General features: G+C 35.3%; 1 protein-coding gene across 1 annotated transcript in view; it reads right to left on the bottom strand.

The window, feature by feature from the left end:
- The window catches only part of LOC106468907 (AP-2 complex subunit mu-like), a 37,046-nt gene extending 19,001 nt beyond the window's left edge, over positions 1-18,045 (bottom strand). The window contains exons 1-2 of the mRNA XM_013929358.2: positions 17,902-18,045; positions 10,883-11,042 (exon numbers count right to left, since the gene is read on the bottom strand). Coding sequence (XP_013784812.1) covers positions 10,883-10,956 — 74 coding nt within the window. The 5' untranslated portion in view covers positions 10,957-11,042; positions 17,902-18,045. The remainder of the gene's footprint in view (positions 1-10,882; positions 11,043-17,901) is intronic.
- Between the last annotated feature and the right edge of the window lie 382 nt (positions 18,046-18,427).

Raw genomic sequence — 18,427 nt, 5'->3', positions numbered from 1 at the left:
AGAGAATGAGAAAGTGATCTGTGGACAAATAGCGCAAATAATTCTGACCAGTGATGTCTGGAGGTCAGCAGCCACAAAAAATATACTTGCAGGTACAGGGGATACATGGCATATAAGAGTCAGGTCACAAACAAGTATAGAGAAAGAACATGTAACCTGAATTTACCTGTTAGGTAACTGGAATGGTCATTTTGACCAACTACCCAAAATGATGTGATAATTGAACGGTATTTGATAAGGCCGCCATATAGAATGACAACTGTGAAAGATGCAAATACCTCTGTCAAAGAACCAAGTAAAAAAAACGAGTTATGGTTGACACCACTGATTGAAAAGGGTTCAAACTTCTCTCAATACAACATTGCCAATATGCATGTCATTACCTTTGAAAAAAGTGACTTTTGGACTAAGCAGAAATTGAGCCAGATACATGTCAACCTTATAAAATAAACCCCAATGCCATGTGAAAGACAGCATAACCACTATACCAGAAACTTGAGCTTCTGGATAGCCGGATGCACCAAATCCGATCATGGCTGCCTCCACAGAAAGAGTCTAAAAAGAAGTGGAAGAGTTGGACACACTGGAAGGGACCACAGAAGCAGATACCCAGGTGTAGCCACCAATCTAGTGCGATCAACAGGATCTGACAATGGGTTGGAACAAATAAAATTTTGTACCCTGGGTAACATATGGAGTGGGGAGAGAAGTTTGAGAGTGGTAATCCCATCCTATTGGGTGATCCAACTAGAATTGCATAATGAGAAGCAATCCAATTGAACAGAGCATTGTAAGGAGAATCTGTTTGGATTAAGAGAATGGACCTACTACCACATTCATCACCTGTGGAACACAGTAAGCTAGAAGGGTGAGAAGATAAGACTAGTCCAAGTGCATAATTACTGGAAAACTTAATAATCTAGAGACCATTCCATCAGATAACTTTTGTCCAGGTGGAATAGACAATCCACAACAAAGTTGAAAGCTCACAGAACAAAACTTGCAAGTAGATGAATAATGTGCATGCGAGCCAAAAAAGGAGATCCAACTTTCAATAACAAAGGGAACAAGAACGGGTGCCTCCTTAGTGATTGATATATGCCACTACCATAGAATTGTCTGTATGGATCATAATCAGATGATTGAAGGCAAGAAGAAGAAAATGATCCAAAGCCTGATGGACAGCAACCTCCAGGATATTAATATGGTAAGACCATTCTGTTGTAGACTGTTGACCTGAAGTGACTATGTGCTTGATCCATGCCCCCCAGCTGTGAAGTAAAGCATCTGTGAAAATATGTAAATGAGGAGGAGGAAGCAGAACCCCCACCAAAGTGTGAGCCTTGTCCAACCACCAATGCAGATCATCTACAAGAGAAGGGTAATAGGAATATCCAAGAGATCCCATGCAAGGTTCCATTAAACATAAAGAGTCCATAAAAGACCACATCCCCAAAAGAGATAGGGCCTTGCAAGCAGTAAGGGCATTGTTGATTGTCAGCTCCATCGAACAGAGATGAAGAGGAGATTGGGCCCCACTGAGATGAGTGTTGAACAAACACCCAAGTAGATAAGATACTGGGTAGAAGCAAAGAAGAATTTCTCCAACTTGATTAACCAGCTAACCCAAGCTGCCTTCAAAAAAAAAAAAAAACAACAGATGAATGTGTTAGGCAGTTTGGAATGAGCCAACAGAAGCCAGTCATCCATGTAATGGTGGAAGTACAACTCTTGAGTGTGCATAAGTCTGGCAAAAGCCTTGACACCGACAAAAGATATACGGTGCTGTTGCAAACCCGAAAAGATAAGAGAGAAATTGATAAACTACCCCGTGATGAACAAACCAAAGATAGTATTTCAACTGCTGTGATATGGGAATATGGAGATAAGCATTCAAGACATCAGCCTTGGTCATCCATAAACCTGGAGAAAAATACCAACTGCCAATGGGAAACGACTCCATGGTAAAACAACAGATCAATCACAGGCCACCAGTTGCTAGAATATTTCCAAACACTGACCAATGGAGAAAAGGGGTGAGGTGTAAGTCCCAAAGATAAGGAGATGGCAAATGAACGTGGGCCAAAACCACATCTCTCCCAAAAAAAATCTCAACAACAGAGGAGTCACATGTGTAAAGAATGTGCCAACAAGGATGTAATTAGGGCAAACGTATCCCCCCAAACAACCTCAGGATCTTGGTGGATTGCCTCAGAGAGTGGGGCCTAATGGGACATCACTCTGTGGGAGTCCACATCTATCTAATGCAGGGAATAGTCTTCACCCAACAGCATGGCATAACAAAAGGTATTCTCAAAAGAACTTCCGGCATAGTGTTAAAGTGTCAAAAAGGTGGACAGAATGTAAAGATTGTTCAACCAGCAGAGTATGTATGTGTAATGTAGCTATGGCAGTATAAGTCAAGCCATACAGTAGTCCCCAGAATCAGTCACAAATCTATTTCTCACTGACTCTACAATTTGACTGATTTATTCAACTAGTTGAATTTTTACAACTCCGACTGATTCTAAATTTTTCAACTGCCTTTTTCAACTTATTTGTTACCCTGTGCTTGTTAAGCCTGCATGCCACAAGATAGTTGGTTTCTATTTTCAGAAATAGAAAGCAGTCAATTTTGAAGAGACAGTGGGAGTGCTAATGAAGAAATATAGATAATATTATTAAAACAGGTATATGATATGACAACTCTATTAAGAAGTGGGGACTGGTTGGTTATTATATGGTAAAAGTGTACATGCCTGTGCAAAAGAGAGATGTTTCTATCCCTGTAGGTATGACTTAGAGAATAAATCTAGCATTAAGTTTTCAGGAACTATAGGGTCCCACCAGATAAAATTCATGCATATAAAACTGATGTACAACATAATCAAATACCAAACAACATCAACAAGTTTATATTTCGCTGTGAATGTAATAAATAAAATTAGAATACCCCAGTATTAAACTAATTAAAGTTCTCAGTTCTCATAACCAAAAATGATGATAGCTCCCTCAATATAAGTTTTACATGTTAAAATACAGTTTGTAATTGTCACGAAGGAAATGAAATTTGTTTAAATTTCTCGGAGACATGGATGATCTCCTGCCAGTAACCATGAAACCAGTTCTGGAAAACATGACCTCAACTGGTGTCAGGTGTTATGTATGGGCCACATTCTTTACATTAGGTGTCTGTGACTTGTTAGCAATAAATTTCAATATTAAACAAATAGCACACAATCCAATTGTTTTAAAATATATTTAAACAAGTCAAATGCATATACAAATTTTCGTTATGCTTTTGGTTACCACAGTTATATCCAGAATTTAAATAATTGTCTCTTTTTCGTTATAGTCCACATAGGCTGGTTCAGTTATTTTAGAACACAATTGACAAGACAAATGATTTCTTCTCTACTTTGTTATTACCATACAATCTGAGATAACTTCACTTTAAATATTGCCACTATACGCTCTTTATGGCTAAACTCACAATCACGCAGTTTTGATCAATATCTATCTAACTAACTCAAACTACATTTTGGATACATATGTATAGCCTGACAGAGGCCTAGAACATTCCACTGTGAGATATTATAATGCAATAATACTCAATTAAAACATCGAGAAAAACTTAGAAAGTTCTAATACCATGATGCAACGAGGTCACTGAACTGTTGAAAATGTTTTAGAAATTTGCATAGTTGTGTGATGCATTTCAGTTCAAAGGTAGATACACATAAGTTAATTGAACCAATTCATTTCAGAATACAGTTCACTTCCCTCTTCAGGTGTAATTTACTTTGAATCATTGCATAAACAGAGTTCCATCGAGTAGGTTTTCCTGCTATAAGTGACATATTTTAGTAATATGTGGTATGTCTGCGTGATGGTCTTCAATAAAATTTTGCTCAACAGGCTCTTCCACCTCCAATGGAAAATCAACATCACAATTCAGAGCTTTATTTATACTTTCAACTTCACCCAGGTATTTAGCCTTTAGGTTTTCCTCTTTTCTGTACTTTATTTGTTTTGAAAGTTGAACAATCAGTAAATGATCATTTTAGTTCTGAACTTCTTCCTGCAACAAATGCCCCTTATAATGAAGAGCATGAACTACCTACTTGCACTTTTTCAAAAGTTTGTTCAGTTCAGACACTTTTGACATGTCATCGGTTATAACAGCAAATGCAACGTATGTGCACTGCAGTTGTTTCACTGGAACTTCACAATTATACTTCTCTTCTTTACTGTTGCTACCCAATCATAAGTGGTATAAAACTGCTTGTCCCCAATGTTAGTGAAAAATTCTGCTAATTCTGATCTCAAATGATTGGCCATGCTTTCAGAGTCTTGAGGGCATGATTTTGCTGACAGTGTAACTACATGAGTGCACCAATCAATGCTATTGTAACAATGACATAGACCTAAATAACCTTTAACAGTAAAATTGTTACTCTACCTATCAAACTTCAAACATTTTAGTTGTTCCAGTTCTTGAATGACAGCCAATTTTACATTCTGATATACTTTATTAAATGTATTTTTCCTTAGGACACTCTCTGAAGGCAGCTGCAATGATGGAAAATTCTTTGCAAAGAAGTAACTGAATCCTGGTTTTTCAATTGTCATGAAGGGGTTCATGCCAGTAGCAAACCAAATCAAAAACTCCTCAAACAGCTCCTCTGTGGTTTTTGCTGGAGCAAATCTAGGCCTAGATTTACTGAATTCAGCAAATGTGTATTGCTGAAAGAAATCACAAAAGTAAAATTACTCCAAGTGAAAATTATAGTGAAATTTTTTGGTCTTAAATTATGTTTTTGTCTGTATAGGCAGGCTGCACTCAGCAGCAATAGCTCATTGATCACACCACAATATGAATATGCATCCAGCTAGGCCTAGCAGATTTATATGAATATAGACTATATAGACATAGTCAAAACTTTACTGAACCATAACATTTGTTCTAGATCTAGATTAAGAAAGTAGGTCTCCTAGATCTAATATTCATATTATTAGTAACATAAACAAACAAAATTAATAAATAAAACCAACAGGACTTAGGCCTAGATCTACTTACACTAAACTGTGGCATGCTAGAATATCATTGAATATACTCGGGTGAAATGATACGTTGCCATGACCATCACCTTCTTCTCACTGCTTAGCACTTTTGAAGTATACGTCACAGTAAACTTTGTCCTCAAAGAGAAGAATTGGGAATGTTCCAGCAGACATACTGTAATTACTGGTATTACTACTGGTACTAAGCCTCATCAGCACCAATCTAGTTGCAATATCCACCTGTACCAGTGCATTTGTGCTTGTGTACTCCTGTAGTAAAGTTGTCCAAAATAGCTCCAGCATTCTGCCTTGCAATTGCCATGAGAACCAGACCTAGACTAACTTAACCTAATAAAGAGTTTATTACACTAACTTTCTGGTTCTTTAACTAACATCCCAGTTCTTGTATATACTAAGTAATGTTTTCTAGTATGCACAGTATGTGATTTTGTAGTTTTGAAAGCCATTACACCTACCATCCACAAAGTTGTGCCTAAAATTAAAACTGCATGATAGGCCCAATTCTTTCAGCAAAAAATTGTGCTGCACCCATTCGATTGTATGATAGCGAGAAGTTCAAGTAAGCAGCAAATGATGCATTCTCAAGGCAAATGTATAGTCCTATTAGTTAATTGTTATAACTGATGGTGTGGCTCTTGAAGATGTCAATAGTGGTGTTTTATGACTATTTTTATGATTTTGTACCCCTGTTTCTTAAAATAATAGAACAGTTGAACTAATCTGAAATTGTTTTCAATTTTGACTCAGTTTGACTTTTATAATAACTGCAGCTCAACAAGTCAATTTTGACAGTACATGAGAAATATTTATGTGAAACATCAGAATTAGCAGTTGCAGGGATCTATCATTCCATGGAGAATGCAAGGCCCATCCACTGGAAATGATCTGATTCTTCATGTATGGGGTGGCTTGTATTACAATAACAGGTAAAACCCCTTAGCCCTACTTCAATCATGGGATGCTTTCACTCTGGCTCATACCAGTGGGGTTACATCAACCCAAAGAGGAAACTGATATCAACCTCCCCTGTGGCTTGGAGTTGGGGAAGCAAGGATTCTCTCACTCTACTGGAAGAAAATGGAAGGAATTGGATAGAGGAGAGCACCAGAAATGTGTGTGGATAAGACAAGAACTTTCTATCATCTGCATAAGGTTCCAGACTGATATACTGTGTAGTGGATAACTGTGAATGGGGATAACAGGTGCTAGACAGGTGTGAGGGTATTAACCACACATGATGCTGTCCTTTTTTCTTTCTTTTTTTTGAAGTATAACTATGGATTGAAAGTAAAATATATAAAGTGACAAAATAGTCTTCTGGAAAAGTCCATCTCAACAGTCAGCGCTGAGCAGGGACAAATGTCTTAATCCTGTCAATTATCTCCTACCCAATGCAGATTTCTGGAAAGAGAGAGAATTATTCCATATGAAACAAAATCAACCACATGGTAGGTTCCATTATCACACACCCATACATACATACATATACTTATGCTTTTTTGTAGTTTGAGGTGGTTTCTTTTTTTGAATCTGGAAGGAAAAAGAAATAATCAACAACTCACCCCTTTAGAGCTCTGGGAAGTTTGAGGAATGGCAACTGAAGGGAGATGAAAGCCACAGGTGGAAGAAACTGTGGTGTGGAGTAAGTAACATGAAAAAAAAAAAAGGTATCATTCACATCCCACAAGAAATATCATATTGAAATGATGTCGACAGCCAGACTCAAGAAATTTGTGAAATGATTAACTTTATGGGAAGTTACATGGAATAAAATGAAGGAGTCACATCTCATAGAGAAATAGATAAGCCTGATGAGTTGTTTAACCCAACCTATCAAGGTCAAATGAGATAAGCCACAAGAAGAATAGGAATCCCAAAGCAAAAAAAGGCGATGTCATTTGCCTTGAAAAGAAGTGTAAGCAAGATGACAGTGAACTACTCTAACAAGACAAAAAAAATGATCAGTGTCTAAACAATAATACAAAGAGGGAAGGGAAGGTGATTGTAGAAAACATTCAATCCCCCTTCCAAGCAACCCAAACCTTGGGAAGAAAACCTGTCCTTGTACGGAAGATTGCAGAAAGATGGAATACAAGGCAAAAATAAAAGAGTGACATCTCCCACAAGTGAAAATAAGAAGAAATATGTTGTAACAACAAGATGGCACAAGGAATAGGTGAATAAAAGTTCAAATGGAGGATCTGTAAAAGACCTGAAAACTAAACAGAGATTCCAGAACAGAAGATAAACCAGATTAAGAAGGCAACTGATTTGAAAGCCTTGAATTAGGTCCATAAAAATCAGAAAAAGAGTGAAAAGGAGAAGAAATATGTTGTAACAAACAAGATGGCACAAGGAATAGGTGATCAAAAGTTCAAATGGAGGTCTTGTAAAAGATCTGAGAACTAAACAGAGATTCCAGAACAGAAGAGGAACCAGATTAGGAAGGCAACTGATTTCAAAGCCTTGGATTAGGTCCATAAAAACCAGAAAATGAGAATGGCAAAAGAATGATAAAAGATTATCAACAGAGCGACACTCTAAGTAACAATTGAAGAAATGGATAGATAGCCCCTGAATATTGTGTGAATGATGGGCATCCAAAACTGAAATAAAAAATGGACCACTGAGATGGAAGAGATAGAGGCACCAGGATTGCGAAGAGGTGAAAGAGAAGCCAAGCTGGCCAAAGGGGAGCAAACAGTAGAATCTAGTTGTTGTGAATTAAAGATAGCATCCTAGGAAGAAGTTGAAGGGTGGGATAAGCATAAAGAAAGTGTGAGAACTATTCTGGACTCAAAGGAAATACCACCTGAGCCATAGAATCTAGGACTGGTGACCAAAAAAAGTTGAAGCTTGGTATAAATGAGAATTGCAAATGCATCGATAAGGGAACACCCAAGGTTGTAACAAATATAAAGAAACCACATTGACTGAAGGTTTCAGTCTGGACAAGACAGAAAACCCATCATCAAACTCAAAGCTCCCAGAACATGGAAGGCCAACAACCAAATGTTGTTGTCAGGAGCTCAAATGTGGAGCTTGAGAACAAAAAACAGAGGTCATAAGAGCAAGTACCTCTCTGTTGGTTGATGTATGAAACAACAGTGGAACTGTTGAAATATATCAAAACAGGATAGTTGTAAGAAACAATGGTGGCTGATCCACTGAACTACCCACATCTCAAGGACATTGATGTAGAAACACCAAACATCACAAAAGATGAAGGTATCGAAAAGTGCATCCCATCAGGCTACAGAGGCAACCATGAACAAGTGCAAGTCAGGGCAGGATGGAGGAAGATGGATGCTCAGAGTTGTATAGAAACACTTGAGCCACCATGACAGTGAGAGGGAAAGAGATGAGGGTAGAAAAACAAAAAAAGACAGGAGATTACAGGGTATATTCCACTAATTTGTCAAAATTCATTAATGCCAAAGAAGAAAGATACCCCAAAAGAGAGATAACTTCATACATAAGAAAAAAAAGAGACATGATAATCTTGGGAACCAGAAGCTCCATATCTCAGAAATTTAAAGGAAAAGATGAGCCCTCCCAGCAAACGAAGTGATAAAGACTCTCAAATGAATCATGTACTGAATGGGAGTAAATAGTAACTTTAGAGCTTCACCAGCCAACCCAAACGAGCTGACTCCCAAAGGGGAAGGGATGTCATTACAGAGGATACATCCCAGGAAAAGGCTAGGAGTTATCAAATGTTCATATAGAGGAGGAAGTGCAAAGTAAATAAACCCATTCTCACTGTGAGTGCCCTCAGAACTTAGTTTAAAACATAGGTGCAAGCCTTGAATGACAAATAAAGCTCTTGAGAAAAAAAAACTGTGAGTCTCAAGAGTCTCCTGCAAAATGAGACCGGTGGACTAAGTGTAAGAGCCAAGGTTTCACAGGATCAAAGCTAAGGGGTGGTTCCAGAAACAATTAATTACTGAGCCCCACTGTGGCTGGCTTTCTCAGGAGGGTGAGACACCAGGAAGGGCCCAAAAGAAGAGAAACTCCTCAAAATGTCTGCATAAAGGAAGGGTGTCAAATAGAGTATCCTGAAATAAAAACAAGGTATCCCAATGAAGGAAATCTCAGAATTAAAGAAAGTGAACTGGACAAAAGCTGAAGAAGAAATGAGGCAGCATGAAGAACATGTTAGTTGACCTTATGCCAGCAAAGCTTTCAAGGTAGCGATGCACAGCCTCAGAAAGAAAGGGTAAAGATAATAGCAAGTTAAGATGCTGAGTAAGCAAAGGACAAAGAAAAGCAAACTGAGGGTGAAAAAGGGTCAACTTATAAGAAGAAGAAAGTCTCAAAGTTGGAAGAAGAGATTCAAGGGATACAAGCACTAGATGAGGGAAAGAATTCCAATTCCCTGACACAGAGAAGGAATCTTAAATTAAGAAGAATGTGGCAACTGAGAATCAGCATGAAGCATAGTCTGAAAGAAACTGTAATAATGTGATAACCAGGTAAGGGGAAAAGCAATCTTATGCAAAAAGTTTCCCCAAGAATTAGCAGAAAACAACTGCAGTAAAAGAGCAAATGTCACATACCCAAGTTATCAGAACAGTATAGGTATTACCTGATCCTCATTAAGAATCAGAAGCAAAGGCAGGTTGTGAGATGAGAAGAGCTGGTTAAAGATATCCAAAGACAAGATAGACTCAGCAAGAGGTACAGAAGCAGAAGGCTGTGAATTCTGCATCTGAGATGAATTAACCATGTGATATACAATAATAGTAACAATTCTCACCATCCAAGTAATTCCAGTCACCCATAACTGAGAGTCTAGAACTTGGGAGGTTTCAGAAACATGGATATGAGAAATTACATTCAATAACCTCCACAAAACAGAATTTGTGGAAAATCATATAATCATAACAGTATTTATCTATCTATTTATTATTTTATTTTTGAAGTATATCTGATACGTCACTGTTATATAGGCCTTGGTCATTGTTGTAATGATGAATATTGAAATTTCATTAAGAGAAGAAATAAGATTAAAGTAAGAAAAATAATAATTTATATCAGAAGCTAACCAAGATTTCAAAAATTTGTATCTTTCTTTCCCAAAATCAAGAAAATATTGGTAAGAAAGAAAACACTTCAAATATCAACTATAAAAAGAATATCATCAGCTCAAAATGTTGCAAGAAAAGGATCCGAGGTTTAAAAATATTTGAGTCATGAAGGAGAATTCAAACAACTGTACTTGTTTTCACTAAAACGTAGGGCTGGAGTTGATTTAATTCACGTTTCAAAATTGTTAAGTAATTTAATGTTACATGACCAAAAGTCTTTTATATTTACTAATTAACGAGTCTAGTAATGACGAGTTCACATTAGAGGTTTGTCAAGTCATTGTTTGAAAATACATGTACAACTAAATATTTTGCAGTATGTGGGATTTAGGCATTTTTTGTATAACTTATAAAAGTCTACAATTGTACATTTTCTTGCCCTCCACATATAAGTGGTCTGCTATCACTTAGTTTCTTGTTAATGTTTTTATTTGCACTACTCCAGGGAAACTGTCGGATCATTCACATGACTGCAATCTGAATATTTTTGGGAATTCAAAACTTAAACTGAGTAAGACATAAGTAAATTATTAGAAATACTTTTTTTGGTCTTAAATTAAAAATCCTACATATATTATCTTTTCAAACCTTTATTTCTTGCCCTAAATGAAGTATACATAATCATATATTACACGAAATACACTTAATAAACCTTCAAAGCCAATGGGTAGCAACAAAAGTTTATCCACTGGAAAATGTTTACTTACCCAATATCATCTCTGAAGACACGAGATATTAAAACTTCTCCTTTATGGTTGTAAATAAAAAGTCCTCCAATCATGATTCTTTCAAAGAAATACTCTACTCTATGATGTTCTAATATATGAACACATAAAAAGGAGAACAGAAGCCACAAGCAGTTTATTTCTGAAATAAGATGTTATGCATTAAGTACACCTGCAAAAAGGCTGCTTTATTCTTCATAGTTTTTAAAATAATATTGTACATGTATTACCAAAAATATATCTTTTGCAACAGTATTTAAAATCTTTTACCATTCACAAGTGTTTTACAACAATCCTAGTCAAATATATTTTTAAGTTTATACTCAAGGAACAGCTGTGTTGGAAAAGGTATGATTGATGATTAAAGCTCAAACATAAAACCATTTAACTAAAAGGAAATTTAAAATCAAAGAGTGAGAAGGTTATTGTAACTTTGGGTAAGATTAAGATCATATAATATTATGTGCTGTTCTTGTCTCTTTACAATACAAAAAAGATCAAACTGATGCAGAACAGGGTCAAGCTAAATGTGAGAGAATCATACTGTATTTGTTGTCTAGAGATATTTTGGTATATAGCTGTGCCAAACAAAAGTAAGTGTATATAACCAGAAGACAATAGGACAGAAGAAAAAAGAGTCAGAAGTGAGGAACAAGTATGTGTTAAACTTCAGAAACTGACTGTAGGAGGCCTGTCAACTCACTCGAGAGAACTTGTATGCAACTAAAGGCAGTCAGAAGCAGTTCTATGACAAGAAGACTAAGGATCAATGTTTCAAAGTCAGACAGAAGGTCTTGGTTCTCCTACCTATAGACAACAACAAACTCACCCTGCATTGGAAAGGACTTTTCAAAGTGCAGAAAGTGCTCAATAGATTAGACTTTAAGGTGAAAGTGGATGGGAAGACCAAGGTCTACCTCACCAATCTGTTGAAGAGGTATTTCGAGGATAAAGAAAGCCTAATATGTGCAGTTATTGAGGCACAGATGGACATGGCAGGTGTAGCTGTCATAGACACAGAACCAGAAGACAGTGACTTTGTCATAGAAAATGAAGACCTATTAGACCTAAGACCACTGGATGGAGATGAGATGTACAAGGATGTCAACATAAGTGAAGAACTGACTGGCATGCAGAAGAAACAGCTGCAAGCATATGATATGGAAAAGACAAACAATTTTAGAGAGAATTAAGTTGACTCCAGCATCACTGATCCAGAATCCACTGTGGCCGGGAATCAATTAAAGTTGGATAAATAGACGTGATACAACAAAAAAGCTAGCTTTTTGTAAATTTCTAAATAAAAAGGATGAGAGGTAGTTAAACAATTCCAGGGTTTTCCAGAAGCTAACTGAGTCTACACAGATACTGTATATCATGGCATATAAGTTGACCACCTAAGTCTAAGGAAAAAAATCATGTAAATTTCTGAGCACCATCATATAAGTCTACCTCCCAAAATTATACAGAAAGCCTATACATTATACTTATGTTTCTAAAGACAGACGAATATTTACAGAGAAAGGTCCACATACAACTTATTTAGCAGTAATGACAACAAAATTTAAAAACCATCAAAGTCTTCATATTCAGAATTTGAATTGCCAAAAAGTTCATTTAATTCACTTTGACTTATCTGATCATCATAGACTTCCCATTCCTCCATGGGATCATCGTTGGGTAAGCATAGTTTTCTGTAGCTTCATGAATTGGCTACACCCACTCCAATGAGCAGTAAAGTCAGAAATATTCTTCTTGGCCCATGCCTTGGCTTATAACATAATCTGATTTCTTGTTACAAACAGACCAGAATTGCAGTTTTTATCAACCCATTTCACAAGGTCTGTTTCTGATAAAGGACAGAAACTAGTTTTTGGACCCCGAGTAGCACACTTTGTTCCTGATAGACTTTGAATTTTCCATTTCTGTTTTAGCCAGTTGCAGATGAGTTTTTCATCTAAGCCAAATTCCCTACTCGCAGCATAAGTGTTTGTCATTTTGGCAAATGTCATGACTTGAATCTTGAATTTTGCTTCATATCTCATACATTTTGACATTCAGCTGTTGAATATATCACTGAAAGGACAACTAGAGTGCACACTGCAACCTTTATAAGTTCATTTCCTAAATTTCAAAACTCTGTGTGAAGAGTACTATTTGTGTGTTTAAATAGATCAATTTGCTCACTCTCGAGGCTCCACTGACAGTCGAGAATTTTCTTATATTTTTTTTATCTGTTGTATTAGTTAAGTCCTCTTTCTTGGAATAACATTCTGTCATAAAAGAAACCAACTTATATGTCACAATATACAATAGTAATACAGTGATATTTCTCAGTAGCTTCAATGTGATCCAGAGCATGATTACAGACAAACTCCTCTAAACAACAATGATGTTTCAGCAAACCATGGCATAACTCATGTAACAACCCGATTTAAAACCTCATTAAAGACTATCATGAAATATTGGTTCGAGAAATTTTCTGTAAACAAAGTCAGTACTTATAGTCGGGAGTATCCAACTTCTTCAGGTGAATTTGCCAAAGATTACAGTGGAAGAGGGTAACAAGCCATGGAAGAATAAGCTGATCATCAGCATGAGCATCTGCAAAAATATTTCCAGGGGGAGCAAACAAATTAGTGTGAAATTGTGAGGTGAATAAAAAATGCATATACATATACTGAATGAACAAAGAAGGAATTATTTTACTCATTTCCCAGGAGGGTGGGTGGGTGGGGGGGGTAATTGGAAGGTTCACCTTAAGGAGATAGCTTAAGATCTCTTAAGTTGATTTCAATTAGGAGAAAAACAATAAGAGATGATCTTATTGAATTTCACAAGATTATCCATGGGACTGATAGGATAAAAGTCCCTGATTTCGTTAAGCTACATTCTAAAGACAAACAGTACCAGAGGAAAGAAGTTTAAGATTTGGAAACAGACAAACTAGGTTCCAGTTAAGACAGTTTTATATTTCTAACAAGGTGACTGCTTTATGACATGAGTTATCTTTTGACTTGTAATCAATAAGATTATAACTAATAAATTTATTAGCTTTACTAATAGCTACTGAGCAACTGTTTTGATGACTTGAGTGACTTATCCACTACTATTCCAAGATATTATTCTTCAGTCATGCTACTGAGTTGGTTACAATTTGAATAATTGATTGATCAAAAAGTTCTGATATCCTAAATATATTATCTTGCAGTTACTACAATAAGTCATTTGCCAAATATTTATCCAACTTACCAATTGATACAACTCATTCTTTAGTACCACAACATTCTCAATCCAACTACAAATACCCATGTTGAATTTCATTAGAAAATTTTACTAATTAACTAATCATGCCCTTATTGATATCAGTAATGTAAATAAAGAAGCAATCCACAGATAACAAGAGTCCAGGTTGCTTGTACTCCACTAATACAAGCCTTGACAAATCCTGGGTACCAGGTCTCCATGGTGACTAAAAATTTCATCGTAGCCTAGTATTTTCTCCACTTTTATTCATGCATAGGGCTGTGCTAAATAGAATTCGAATCTAGAACAGTTCTAGACTCCTGGAAGTCCAGAACTATTTTCATGTTCTTTGAGTCCTATATCAAACTTTGTTTCTAGGATTTCAGTGGTGGATTCAGCACTTCATGTTTTTTCAGGAATGAAGCACTATGGCTGCACAACACATTACTAATTTCAGGCCATTTAGTTTTTCTTCTTTCTCTCAATTCAACCAATCAGTGCACATGTTTAGATCAGACATGACCAAAAGCAGTTAGTTCAGGCAATGCTATCAATTGGTTATTGATATCATGTGATTGTTAGCATGCACTCATTGCTGTGAAAGTAAATATGTAATGAAGTTATGTTGGGCTGGATCCTGGATCTGAAAATATTTATCGAGGCCTGCACTGATAACAACCTTATACTTTCTAACATCCAACCACCCAATTAACTAGTTTCTCCCTAACCTCCACCTATGGGATTTTCTCAGCTAATCTTTTGTGTGGCAACTTATAGAAAAAATTATAATCTAAGTATATAAACTCCATGTCCCTTCCATAATCCAGACAACAAATACCATCCTTGAAACCTGATAAAAGATTAGTAATGTAATATTTCCTTTTAGCTTTCATTTATGACATCATGTTTCACTAAATTATTTTACAAAGCTTTTTTTATCAGATCTCTAGAAGTTTTCTAACTAAAGAAGAAAAAGACTAAGAAGACTATAATTTCCACAATCCTTGCCACCACTTTAAAAATTGAAGTAACATTTTCAACTCTCCAATAATCAGGTACCTGCCCACTGTCTGTTTACCAGCTAAATAAAAGAGATAGGATGACATGTCTGATCTTTGCCTCCTTTAAAACGATGGGGAAAAACCTCATCTGCCCAAAGTGATTTATCTATTTTAATTTCTCTATCTTTGCATTCACTATCAAGGGATTAATATTTATTACAATTCCAATATTTCAAGTACCACACATAAGATTAGTAAAGAAAGTCAGATTGGTAAGAGTTAGGGATAGACTAATTGATTGGACAGTACCTCAGCTGAGTGTGAGAAAGCAAAAAGTTGTTATTAATGGAACTCAGTCAATTTGTTACCAGTGACGTATTTCAAGGATCAGTGTTTGTACCTTTGCTTTTTCTTATTTACATTTATGATATATATACAGGAGGCATAATCAATAAAGTTAGCTGATGACACTAAAGTCTTGGATATTTTTCACTGTACTAAGAATGTTAACATACTACAGAATGACTGGAACCAATTTATAAGTTTGATTAATACTTGGAAAATGATCTTCAATTATAGTAAATCCACAATAATGCACTTTAGTTATCATAACTGTATCTCATGTTTATTATAGATGAGAACCTACTTGGTAGTGACTAAAGAAAAGCATCTTGGCAAAGTGTAAACAAGTCTTCTGCCACTGAACCAGTACTCTATTGCTAGTAGTAATATTACTAGAATTTTAGGATGCATTTATAATTTTAACCATAAGGAAGACAAGAGACCATTTTCGCCAATCAAGCTCTTGTAAAGTGCCAGCCTCCACTATTGCTGATGGCAATTTATTCCAAAGTCAATCACCTTGTTACAAAGATAAAATCATCTCAGCCAAAGCTAAGCTTGTCTTTTCCAAATCCTATTCTCTTCAGAATATAGCAAAAAAAAAAAATATCTGATCAGAAGTCTTTATCCTATCTATTCACCAATAATATAGTAAACATGAATAAAATCATCTCCTTTTTCTTTCTCAAGTGAAAATAAGTTTATCCCTATAAGGAAACTATCCCACCCCAGAATAATTCTAGAACCCCTCCTAATAAGTCAATACTCTTAGATACAAAGATCAAACCTATATACAATACTCCAAATAAGAACTCACCAGTGATTTGTATGAAGCTTTATTTACCTCTTTTTAACTTGGACTGACCTAAATAATAATCTCTTCATAGTTAAAAAAAATTGAAAGATTAAAAATGCATATATCACCAGAACCAATGTTTTTCCATGGTTTTAAAGGATATGAAAGGTGAGATATGTGATTTGGAAAAAAATAAAAGCTACATTACAGTTAAAACAGTTTTATTTTTTTCTAATAGGTCATTAGCTTAGAGAATGAGCTGTCACTAACAGTATTGGAGGCCAACCCCTTACAAGAGTTAAAGAGATGAATCAAAAAAATTCCTAAAAAATAAAATGAAATTTAAAATTTTTATTTTTGCTTTTCCCCAGGGGGTAGGTGTACAAGGACAGCTTTAAAGGACAAATTGTCCCTTGTTGTCCTGATGCTATACTTAAATTTGCTGATGATATCAAGGTGACCTTTGCTGGGTGACCTGAATATATTGAGTAGTCTATCTCACCTAACTTTAGTCTTTTCTTATCCTGTTAAAAAATATCAAGAAGTTTATAAAATAAGAAACTAGTATGAATTTGGAAAATCATGTTAGAACTCTGAAAATCATTCTAAGTAATATATTTTAAATGCAAAATTTTCAGATAACTTTTTAAATAGGATTAAAAACACACAGATGTATTACAATAGTTGTGATATTCAATTATTATTAGCCCTCTGGACACTTAGTATTCATGCAATGGGTTATGACTTAAGTACAAGCTTACATTACTCAAAAGTGGAATAGAAGCTAATATTCATTCAAATTATTATTACTATTAATAATACTCATACTACGATAGTACCAAGTAGGATCTAACTGTTGTTACTACTACTAGCATTAAGCCTGTTAAGTAACAATTAATACTGTTACTATTAGTATTATTACTTTACAGTATTTCAGCTTGCAGCTTAACATTTTAACAGTGAGAAAAACTGTACTTGTTACTATATATTATATTAGTGGTACTATTAAGTAATAATACTAATAGTAACAGCATTTATTGTCACTTAGCAGGCTTAATCAGTTAATACTGGTAGTGGTAGTAGTAACAACAGTTAGATCCTACTTAGTACTACCTCAGTACGAGCATTATTTATAGTAATTTATATGCATATTGGCTTCTATTCCATTTTCAAGTAAAGTAAATTTGTACTCGTCATAACCTATTATTATTATATTTATACTATTACAGTATTACTAGTACTTATGTGACTTGTAAGTTGTAAATGTAATGTAAATTGTAAGTTGCAAATTCACAAAGACACGCCACAATACAACAGTTAAGATTAACATAATTTCACTCTCAGTTTCTGTGAGAAATTATTTTATTTATATTAAACATTTTATCATTATCAGTGATACTATCTATATCACTATCAGTATCACAATTCAGTCACACAGTATGACTATTAGTATCAGTGTATGCTAATTGCTATATACTAATACTACACTTACAAAGCAGAATGAAATTACGAAAAACGATTTAAACGTTAAATAAAAGTCTTTACTACACGTTTTAAAAATATTTATGATGCAAATCATAACATTATTTATTATATATCATCCCACAAGTACTCACAATTCCACAAATTCGTGCTACAGATTTGAAACCGGAAATTGATAGGCGTCACGTATCCCATAATTCTAACAGAAAAATAGAGTTTCCACACGGTAGTGTGTCTTGCGGCCAAAACAACCTGTTGGACACACTGTATGTTATTAACGATTTTCTACTTTCTGTAGCTCGGGCTGTGGAGATCCAAATTATCACACATTTTCAGCGGATGTGCCCTACTGAACCCTTACATCACATACCAAATTTCAAGGCAATCCATTAAGAAATACACGTGATATAAAATCTCCAATTTTAATTGAAGTTCTTCCCTTTTCTTTTCCTTCGCACCGAAAATACGAACATTTTATTTGATAGAAAAACATACTTAACTTTCAAAGATGTTTCTCAAGTCTGATACACAGATAAATTTTTACAACCTACAATTAGGTTGTTAAATTTGGTCTAAATATAAGTTACATGTGCAAATTTATTCCACAAAAACAGCCCAATTTTGATCAAAATATTTGAGCACGCCTACGCAAAAAGTCAC

The sequence above is a fragment of the Limulus polyphemus genome, unplaced genomic scaffold, assembly GCF_000517525.1.
Source record: "Limulus polyphemus unplaced genomic scaffold, Limulus_polyphemus-2.1.2 Scaffold3213, whole genome shotgun sequence".
NCBI classification, from domain to species: Eukaryota; Metazoa; Arthropoda; class Merostomata; order Xiphosura; family Limulidae; genus Limulus; species Limulus polyphemus.
Note: the sequence above shows the minus strand (reverse complement) of the source record. Positions and strands in the feature narration are given on the sequence as shown.